Raw genomic sequence first — 10,715 nt, 5'->3', positions numbered from 1 at the left:
TGACTCTTCCCTCTGGTAGTGGTATCCAAACCAAAGAGAGAGCATAATCCTTCAATTAGAGCTGAGACGGACGGATGGACAGGATATTAACAAATGTGCAGAAAATTAAAAGATTTGCCATGATCTAATGAACCAGGATGAGGGGACGACTTTGGGGGAGGGGGGAAACTTTCAGCCATTGAGGAATTTGGATATATTTTAACCAATGACATCTGGGGCTTTCAGCATCTCTGCCCCCACACTCTGGAGCTCTATCCCGCCATCCCTCCGCCTTTCTCTCTTGCCTCATTCAAGTCCTGTCTAAAGACCTTCCTCTTCGACCATGCCTTTGGCCACCCTCCCAACACCCCCTGCCCTCCTGAACCCAACTCTGGTCCAAAAACCCCCAATTGTTCAGCGCCCTGGGACTTCTTTCAAACATGAAGGGCTCTACGAAGTGTAATTTGTTGTTGTTCTTGTTGTTCATTGACTTACAAATGGTTAAAGGTGGTGGGGAGTGCTGTGAGGATGAGGGTGAGAGCAGATGTTTCTTGGCACAGAAAGGAATAAATGATAGATGGGGCAGCTGAAGAAATGTCAGGAACGAGGGGGGCTGAGAAATCCAATCAAATTCAAACATGGAATTTACAAAGCTTGTTGTTCGGGTTAACTACAGATGAGGATTAACAGGAGACTTGGAGCTGTTCAGACTGAACCTCAGGTCCTCCTGCTTATGGCTTCTGTCTGAGGCTGTCCGTCCCTATCCTCGGATGTCAGGCGTTCTGTAAAACAGGAGAGAAAGAAGTTACGCCCAGGCAGCAGATGTGGACCTGCACATTCAACTTTACCGAAGCTATTTATATTCTTGGGTAGGGCAAAACCTTAGGCAAGTTTCCTTATTCCCCACACCCACCTCTGTTTACCTAGCAGGAAGTAGGAACCCGGTTGCTAGTTGCTTGGCGGATCGCCTTCTGGGGGTAATAATCTCAACAAAATAAAATAATAAAATGTGGTCAATCAATCCACGACCGTTTGTGGGACGCTGCTGTATGCAATTGGCTGCCACTTTTCGCCCAGAAATGTACGGTCAATTCACTTTACAGCATATTCTGTGAAGCGTTTGAGACGTCGAGACATGAAAAGCGCTATATCGAATGCAAGGATTATTATTATTAATATTATTATTATTAATAATGCGCTCAGATACCTGGTTGTGAACAACTTCTCTTGAACTCCACTGATGGTTGCGGTTGTATAAACATTGACTCTTCCTGTGAGACGTGCTGCACCACCTCTTGCTGCTGGCTAGAGCCAGCGTGTACGAGCTCTGTAGACAATGACAGCTCGATCAGATAGAAAGAGGGTAATATATTATAATCCTTGCAATTGATATAGCGTCTTCTCACATCTTCGAGACGTCTCAAAGCCCTTCGCAGACTGTAAAGTGAATTGTATATTTTGTGGGCGAAATGCGGCAGCCAATTGTGCACAGCAGCGTCCCACAAACAGCCATGGATTGAAGTGGCCAGTTTATTATTATTATTTCTTTGGAGGGAATTATTATCCTCGGAAAAGCGATCCGCCAATCGACTAACAACCAGGTTCCTACTGACTGCTAGGTAAACAGAGGTGTGTGGAGTGAGGTAAACTTACCCAACATTTCGCCCTGTCGGGAATCAAACCCATGTCTCTCGCTTGCGAGGCGAGTGCTCTAACCACTAAGCAACTTGTGTGTGTGGGAAGTTTCCCTCACTCACTCACTCACTCACTCATTCATTATCTCCCTGTCGCATAGACTTACTCGATATCTAAATCCTATGTTTCTAAACTTGGCATTGTGAGTCACATTTCACATTTCAACACAGTTCAGCCAAGTGATATGAGCGCAGGCGTATGCTATGGATCCACTCTCCGACTATTCACACGCTGCTTATCCGCATCAGACTCCCACGCAGAACTGCGATAGAGAAGGGAGTTTCTGCTGGTGTCCTGGTCAATGATCGATCAAATAAAATTAGTCGCTCGCTTCTTGGCTGTTTGTGGGACAGTGAAATTAATGTGTTCAAATTGGCTGTCACGTTCACCCACAAAATACAATCCTTTCCCCCCCCACACAATCTTCCAATTTTCAGATTCCGCATTGAGTGTCAGCCCCACTGAAGACCCCCAAGTGGGGAAATTGGCCACTCAGAGTCCCACCCTCCCTCGGCCCCGCTCTCTCCTGATCCCAACCACCAGCTCGGTTGCGGATCCCTGAAATTTCTCAGCGCCTTGGGACGTCCTCCTATCGTAAAAGCCGCTTTACAAATGCAATGTGTTGTTGTTGTTGATGTGGTGAGCGTATCCCAGTGCAATCTGACAACCTGTGACGTTTACTGAACTGACCGGTTCTGAGCTGAGTGTCAGGGCTCTTGTCCGGGTATTGTGTCAGGGTCAGCGGCTCCTCCTCTGTGTCCAGTGGGGAAGAAATCCAGGAGTCTGAGTCTGAGGAGTCGGAGAGGCTGCTATCATCCGCGGTGTTGGGCCCAGCATCATCTGCTGATCTTTTTCCCTGACCCTCAGCTCTCAGCTGTGACTGGACAATATGCTGAACAGCTGCAAAACACAATCACGTGTCACATCAACACACGATTCATACGCAGAAATGCTCTTGTACCTACTCGCCCTCCTCCGTTTCCCCTTCGCCCCTCTCTTCCATTCCCCCAACCCCCTTTCCCTCCCTCAATCTCTTCTCTCTTCCTCCTCCGCCTCTTTCTCCTGCCTCCCACACAGTCTACTACACTGGCTGCATGTCACTGGTCAAAGTCTATCCGAGTAAATTGTGCCTGAAACAGCCGTGTCCCTGCTCAATGCTCCCTGTAAACCTTGATATTCAATGACAGAGCAAGAGGCTGCAGCAAGTGCAGACATCATGCTCCCTCCCTTAACGGTACGTTTTAATGCTGGGGAGCGAAGGGACAAGGCACAAGGACTCCGCAATGGAGTTCCATAGAGTAGAGGCAGAATGGCTAAAGGCTAATTGACAGGCAGGAGCTGAGCGAGTGTTTACTGAGCTGAGGAAGCAGCAGGAAGTGTTGGGAGGTCACAGAAGTAGGGCTAGGATGAAGAACTTGAATTCGATCTGCTAAGGCAGCTGGGGGAAGGGTGGGGGGGTTCCAACTGGTGGCCCGTGTGCCACATCTGGCCCACCCGCTCCCCCCGTAACTCAGAAATGTTGCTAACGTGTCTGGAAGGAAAACACAAAGCTCGCAGGTGTTTCTCATGTAGGGTATGCAGGCCTCGACAGCTAAAAAGTTTGGACCACCCTGTGCTGAGGGATGGGAAGCCATTGGTGCTGAATGGGGTTCTCGCTACGACTTAATCTAGTTTTACAGCAAATGCTGCCGAGACCTGGAACTGGGACAGATCTCCAGACATTCTGTGGCTCATTCTCTCCGAAACCGCTGTGACAGGAACTTGTGCTGATCTCTGCACAGAGTCAGATCTGCCCCTCACTGACCCCTGAATGGGGTTCTGTTGTCGGTTGTCCGTGGCTGAGCCCAGTTATGCCTCACGAGTACCTTTTATTGACGGTGGTTTGTAGGCGGTGGTGGCGGCTCGTCGAGGTCTTGGAAGCCCATTGTCACTGGAGGGCGATCTCTGTAATCACAGCACCAGGCTCACACGGTCACTCTGACACTGGGGAATTTCACCCAGCTCATTAACGTTAACTCAGTACCCCATTCGATACAGCGCCTTATCACGCTGTCGATTCAGCTCAAAGCGTTTCACGGGATTGACTGTAAATGATGGTGATTGTGTGTTTGTAAGTGAATGTGTGTGTGTGGGGGAGGGGGGAGGGGTGATTGCGGAGTGCAGACAGTGAGAGGGTGAAGATGGGAAGATGGGATGGGGGGTGTGAGACAGTAATTTACTGACCTGACGTGGCGAGGTCTCCTCTTCTGCAATGAAAAGAGACAAGGATGCGTTCACTCAGGATCCTTAATTAACAGAGTAATTTCAAGCGTGTGGTAGTTAATGCTAGATTATCTCTCTACGACCTAATCCAGTTTTATAACAAATGTTGGCGAGACCTGGGACTGGGACAGATCTGTTATGCGGCCTCCAGCCCTCCTGTGGCTGATTCTCTCAGAAACCGCTGTGACAGGAACTTGTGCTGATCTCCGCACAGTCTCGCTGTCACACTCAACAGCAAAGGTCAGCACAGATCAGCAGAGCTCTCAAGTCAATCACACTGGAAGTTCCCTTTAACCTCTGCGTAAAGCTTTGCGTACAACAGAAATTATTCTCATTTCAACCGGTTTAATAATTACGACGCGTTTGTCAATTTAGACAGATCCATGTAGAATCAGAGTACAGCTACAGTACAGGAGAAACCCAATCACATGATGAACACTGGTGCTAACATCTCCACTGGAGCTTGCGACTCTATTCCCATTTCCCTGCTCTTTTCCCATTGTATTTGTGTTGCTGCTCACTCCCCCACTGGAGCTCTCTACTCTAATCCCATTGCCTTGCTCTTCCCCCAAATCCTTTTATATATAAAAGGTAAAATTTGCAGGTACGGCCACTGCTTATTGAACGATCCTAACATGTAATTGCAGCCCCATCTGGTCTGTTCTAAGGCCCCGTGTGAAGGGCGCCATGTATACGGTTGTCGTTCAAATCCCAGGTACCTGGAGAGGAGGTGTCCGAGACCCGGAAGAGTGTGGCGGGGGTGGGTCTTCTACGTCGGATCTGCAGTAAACAAACATTTCTGAATTGACCGACACTCTGGGACAACTTAACGCAGACAGGATCCTGACCCCCCACCCACCTCCCCGCATTTAACAAGCCACAAAATATAGCCACAAAATCCGAGTCAGAAGGTTGTGGGTTCAAGCACCATATCGAGACTTGGAGTCGAAGTTGGAATCCCAAACCAAATTGGTTACTTCAAGCCGTGACTGTTTGTGGGACACTGCCGTGCGCAATTGGCTGTCGTGTTTCGCCTACAAAACAGTCGTGGATTGAGTGACCGCACTTTTTTTATTTTATTTTTTTTAAAAAAAACATTGCCTCGTAACTAATCCCAGTCACCACAGCTGACTAACTAAGACTGTTAACTCACTGTCCATAAAATAATAATAATAATCCTTGCGTTTTGATATAGCGCCTTATCACGCCTTCAAAAGGTCTCAAAGCGCTTCACAGGATAGGCTGCAATGTGAATGACTGTATATTTTGTGGGCAAAACAAATGGGAGGAATTAATTCAAGCTCTTTCCGCAATTCTACTCAATGTTTAATGTTAACTCGACAGACAGATAGATAGTCTTTCCGGGTAGATTGGCGAGCTTGTCCTGAGACAGCGCCTTGGGACGTCCTCGCAAGGTGAAAGGCGCTATACGAACATAATTTTGCTGCTGTTGTTGTTGAGACGTTCTAATTGGGCACAAGCGAGAGGGCTAAGCAGAGTGTGCCAGCACCCACGTGTCTCGGGCGCAGAGCATGTGCCCACAACCCTGGCCAACAATCGCCAGGTTCCTCTGCTCTGCCTTCATCCCCAGCCTCCATCAACGCAACACAAGAAAGGAAAAATGAAGCTCGCTGTCAGCAATGATCAGTTCCCCGCCATTGCACTGACTGCAGAGGGTCACCTTTAGGTGACACTCCCTGAGACTGAGGTTGTCCTTTTCTTGTGGCTCACTGCCCAGTGACTAGCACACTTTCTCTCTCTCTCTCACACACACACACACAACACGCTTCCCTGCACTGCAGGCACCAAGCACTTTCAGCTGGAGGAGACTAGCTGTGTGTGGGGCTCAGGAACAAATCATCAACTTGCATGTTCCTGCTTTACACTTGTCCCCAAAGAGATGGTGCTTTCATTCAGAATTCATTCAAATTAGGGTTAGGGTTAGGGTGAGGGCACTCAATGGCAATGCAGTGTGTTAGTCAGTGAACACATCACAACCAATGCAGGTGGCGGAGGAGAGCCAGAAAACTGGACACAGAAATCTCCGCTGCTATAAATAGCAACGACGGGTTTAATTCTCAATCTTACTTACCATTTCAACCGCTCTGGGATCCAGATTGCTGGGAATCATCGGCATGGAGAACTGGATTTTCCTCCTATCCTTGGGCTCCATGTTTCCTTCCAAGAGGGGGTGCAAAGCAAGTGTGCGGAGTGGAGGGGGTGGATGGGTGGGTGAGGAGATGTCTCTAGCTGATGCCTTCTGGCTTCCCAATGCAGCAAGTGTGTTGTGTGTGTGTGTGAGTGAGTGAGCAGATAGATGGTGCAGGAAAGAGCAGAGGCTTTCCGACGTGAATGGCGCCCGCTATACAAGTGTAATTTGTTGTTGTTGTTGTTGTTGTTGGATGGTTTAGCAGATGCTTTGTTCAGCTGGAGAACTGGTGTGTGATGAGGCTCCCAGAGAGCAGGACTGAACTCACCCACATGTCCCAGCTAAGCAGGCAGGGCTTTGGAGATGGTAATTGTGAGTGCAGGCTGCAGGAGCTGTGTGTGTGAGAGAGAGAGAGAGAGAGAGTGAGTGAGAGACAGAGAGAGAGCTAGAGAGGACAGGGCAAGCTGAACAGCAGCAGCGCCTCATGCATTATGCAGCTCTCTGCTCAGGGAACCCGGTCGCTCTTTAATGAGCCACTTGAAGGACAGAATTGTACAGTCTCCGAAACCCAGTGTACGACCCCGTTGCTTAGACCCAGGGAACATCAGATTAGTTGATGCAGTAAACAACAGCAGCCTGTTAATTAAAAATAATAGGGGGAGGGGGGGAAAGAGAGACCGAGAGGGATGTGAGGCTTTGTGTAGTGGCTGACCTTCAAGACCCCCCCCTTATTCCTGTGCACCATCACAGGAGCCGATGAGAGGGGAAGAGAGACATGTGGTGAAGACTGAGCAATTAGAGATGTGAGAGATGTCTGTACACTCTCACCTTTTCAGCCATTGCTACACTCAGAAGTCCTCCCTTCCTCAAGAAACCAGGCTCTGATAATGGGAGCTGGTTCCCAATCAGGGACCGCTCTAAGCTAATGGGCAAAACTAGAGTCAACACATTCCTGGGAGAAGCGAGTTTTTTTTGTTTGAACGCTCGAACGGGCAAAATTATAGTCGGGCGAGGCTGCAGCGAGTGCTCCAGCGAATGCCTTGGGACGTCCTTCCGATGCGAAAGGCGCAAAATAAATGTAACGTGTTGTTGAGTGCGTGGCGTGTGCCAGCTCCGGCCACAGTCTGTAGGTGTTTTAAGCTAAATTTGTTTTTCTTAAGTTAAAGCTAGAACTACCGAACGTTAAACCGAGGTCCCATCTGCCTGCTCAGGTGGACGTTAAAGATCCCGGGGCGCTATTCGAAAAGATAAGGGAGTTTCTCTCTCCTGGTGTCCTCTCTCGGCAAATAAATACCCCAAATAAAATAAAATTTGTTGCCTCACTCCATGAGTGTTTGTGGGACAAGGGATATGGGGCTAGGGCGGCTAACGGGACTTGAGGTACAGATCAGCCACGATCTTATAAATGGCAGAGCAGGCTCGAGGGACTGAATAGCCGACTCCTGTTTCTATGTTTCAATTGGCTGCCACATTTCGCCCACTTTACAGTACATGTCAACAACGTGATACGGCACTATTTCAAAAGCAAGAATTATTACATCATATATATATATATATACACACATTCTATCTTCAGTGTCTGTTCCGCCAACTGATGTCTCTTTGAAATAAGGTGCTGAGAGCGTCTCTCATGAACACTCCCCCAAACCCCCTGTTCAACTGCGGACATTAAAGGAGACAGAGCATAAGGAATAACTGAGGGGGAGTCGGTGACTCTGGAACAGACGGTAGCGGGTGCTTGAAAAGCCACTGAAAGCAGGAAAGGAGAAAAAGCCATTCAGCTCCCTGATTCCTGATTCCTCGCAAACACATCCACCTACACACAGCGCACAGCGCACTGTCTCCCTTGGGGAGAAGCTCTGAGCTCTGTCCTTCTGTAAAGAAATTCTGATTCCCAGTAAACACTCCAAAATATTCATCCATCATTGGATTTCCATTGCAAAATCCTGGCTCCTCCTCTCTCCCACCCACATACATACAGTTTCAGTTTCATTGTGTCCCATGGTATATTTGTCAGCATAGCTCAGGTGAATCACTCTCACCTGTGGGTTAGAAGGCTGTGGGTTGAAGTCCCACATCTCCAAGCCTCGACTCTTGGCAAAATGTGACTAACATTCTCTTTGAGTAAAGCATTCAGCCCATTCGAGCTTGTTCTGCCAATCATGGCTGATCTGTACCTCAACTCCAATTCACTATTGTCCTGTTGTCCTCTGATCATCTTCCATTGGAAATACCTTCTCACCATTTATCCTCTCTTAACACAAGTCTCTCATGTGGCAACTTATCAAACGCCTTCTTGAGATCCAAATGTGTAAAATCTACCACGTCTCCTCTACAGTCTTCAAATTCCTGGTTACCGCCTCAAAGAATTCCATCAGATCTTTCAGACACAATCTTCTATTTACAAAACTGTTCTGGGTTTCGCTTCTCAGTTTATTTTGGGGGGTCACCGCTATCTCTATCGTTTATAAATGTTTAACAACAATATGATAATAATAATAATAATCCTTGCATTTGATATAGCGCCTTGTCACGTCTTCGAAACGTCTCAAAGTGCTTCACAGGAAATACTGTAAAATGAATTGACTATGTTTTTTTTTACTTGATCCCTTATTACAACCTCTTCGAACTCTTTGGGTTTACCCACAATTGATTTAAGATTCACCGGCCTGCACGAGCTCACTGGCTCGTCTTGTTCCCTTTGTTATTCTCTTTTCTTCTGGGACCGTCACATCTCTACAGATGTCTGGAAAATGACGGTCCGAGCCTCCGATGTTTAATGGCTGTGCCCTGGACGCTGAACCCGTTTGAGAAGTCGCTTGAGGCAGGTGAAGGTGTGAATGTGGCAGGTTCAGGTGTGAAGTTATGCCCTGCAATATTATTATTGTCCGGCAGAGGACCTCATTCCACCACACATGCAGTCTCCAGTTACTTGCTGTTTGTTCCATTTTTTACCTCTTGTCTCCAGAAAAAAAAACATTTGAGTTGCGAGTATGTGCTTGATGTCGTGAAACTTACAGACTCTCAGGCAGGCGCGGGCCATGGTTCACATATTGCCTTGCTCTCCGCTAGTGGCACTCCCGTTCGCGCCACCATCTTCGTTACATCGCATTACGTAACCTTAATAAATCCTTGCATTTGACACAGCACCCGTAACACGTTGTCGAGACGTATCAAAGCTTTTCACATTTTAAAGCGAATTGACCGTCGGCAAAACGTGGCAACCAATTGCGCACAGCAGTGCCCCACAAACAGTCGTGGATCGAGTGACCAAATTATTATTATCATTTTTTTTAATGAGATACATCTCATCTAATAGCTTCTCCTTTTGCCCCACACGGTCACCTGTGTGTAACCTTGATCCTCTCGTTTTCTTTATCCACATAATCCCTTGGTTGTGTCATTCACAAATTTGGGATTAATTTCCATGTGAATGCCGATGACATTAAAACATTTTCTTTCTGCATTAATCCTCAATTCCAGGATTACTCTTGTCTTGATCGAGTGTCTGTTTACATCAAGTCGTGGAGTCCTGTAGCTCAGTGGTTAGAGCACTCGCTTTGCAAGTGAGAGACCTGAGTTCAATTCCAGGCAGAGGGCGAAACCTTGGGCAAGTTTCCTTACTCCACACAGAGCCTAATAATAATCCCTCCAAAACCAAAACCAATAATAAATTGGTCATTTTCAATCCACGACTGTTTGTGGGACATTGCTGTGCGCAATTGGCTGCCGCGTTCGCCCACAAATATACAGTCAATTCACTTTACAGTATATTCTGTGAAGCGTTTTGAGACGTCTAGAAGACGTGAAAAGCGCTCTATCAAATGCAAGGATTATTATTATTATAAGTCATGGATGAGCCTCAACCCTCTTCAGCTGAATGTAAACCACAACAACAACAACTTGCATTTATATAGCGCCTCACCTTCCAAGAATAACTAAGAGAAACAGCAAGAACTAACAATAAATGTCAGGAAATCCCAATAATTATCAACAAAATGCCAATAGATCAATTATAACGTGCACTTGTATAGCATCCTTCACACAGGATAGGAATAATACAAGTTTCCTTTTACCATATCTCACTCATTAACCTCCTCTGCGCAAAGGAATACAATTCTAAATTAAAGTAATATTACAGAATAGATCAGGGAGCTGTGAGATGTGCAAATAATAATTCTATTCTATAATACCTCTGCAACATCTCTGCAACAGCTAGCTGAGCGCAGTCTTATAGCTGCTGTTTTGCTCTTGAAAGAAAGAGAGTGGAAAATAATGCTTACCTTGAGTAAGTGACCAAGGGGACATATCTCAGGATGGTTAGCAGAAGAATCAGCAGAGCGTCTGTAAGGAATTTCTTCACTCAGAGGCTGTTAAGTGTGGAATTTATTACAAGAAGGGCTATTGAGGCTGGATCAATTGAATCGTTCAATAGGGAATGGATAAGAACCTGTAAAGTAACAACTATTAAGAGATATGGGGAAGAGCTGCAGTGGGATTCATTAAAAAAGGCAACTTAGAAACGTAGGTAGCAGGAACACAGTACAAACGAAACACATTTGCTTTGGTTTATAGACTCTGAAGTTTTCTTAATTATGGAAAACACAGCGATTGTGAGAGCTTCAGCTGC

At 46.8% G+C, this 10,715-nt stretch overlaps 1 protein-coding gene across 3 annotated transcripts; it reads right to left on the bottom strand.

The window, feature by feature from the left end:
- Positions 1–330: 330 nt before the first annotated feature.
- On the bottom strand, positions 331–10,467 carry LOC103183795 (protein phosphatase 1, regulatory (inhibitor) subunit 1B). Of its 3 annotated transcripts, XM_007901454.2 has the most exons (8): positions 10,369–10,467; positions 6,029–6,477; positions 4,656–4,716; positions 3,898–3,920; positions 3,540–3,618; positions 2,365–2,574; positions 1,187–1,306; positions 331–761 (listed from the first exon to the last, which is right to left on the bottom strand). In XM_007901454.2, exons 2-8 carry the CDS (start codon positions 6,107–6,109, stop codon positions 697–699), a joined length of 639 nt encoding a protein of 212 aa, XP_007899645.1. In that variant the 5' UTR covers positions 6,110–6,477; positions 10,369–10,467; the 3' UTR covers positions 331–696. The 3 variants fall into 3 exon arrangements, with proteins under 3 accessions (XP_007899645.1, XP_007899642.1, XP_007899646.1); XM_007901451.2 differs by lacking the exon at positions 10,369–10,467 and having other exon boundaries at positions 6,029–6,502; XM_007901455.2 differs by lacking the exons at positions 1,187–1,306; positions 10,369–10,467 and having other exon boundaries at positions 6,029–6,502.
- Between the last annotated feature and the right edge of the window lie 248 nt (positions 10,468–10,715).

Source organism: Callorhinchus milii, unplaced genomic scaffold (assembly GCF_018977255.1).
Source record: "Callorhinchus milii isolate IMCB2004 unplaced genomic scaffold, IMCB_Cmil_1.0 Scaffold23, whole genome shotgun sequence".
NCBI classification, from domain to species: Eukaryota; Metazoa; Chordata; class Chondrichthyes; order Chimaeriformes; family Callorhinchidae; genus Callorhinchus; species Callorhinchus milii.
Note: the sequence above shows the minus strand (reverse complement) of the source record. Positions and strands in the feature narration are given on the sequence as shown.

What these genes read in the sequence shown, in the direction of transcription:
- LOC103183795 (XM_007901454.2), bottom strand. Translation starts at nt 6,109, where the DNA reads ATGGAGCCCAAGGATAGGAGGAAAATCCAGTTCTCCATGCCGATGATT. An exon ending in ATCCCAGAGCGGTTGAAATG is followed by an intron (nt 4,717 to 6,028) that starts GTAAGTAAGATT and finishes TGTTTACTGCAG; the next exon opens with ATCCGACGTAGAAGACCCAC. An exon ending in CAAACCACCGTCAATAAAAG is followed by an intron (nt 2,575 to 3,539) that starts GTACTCGTGAGG and finishes TGTGTTTTGCAG; the next exon opens with CTGTTCAGCATATTGTCCAG.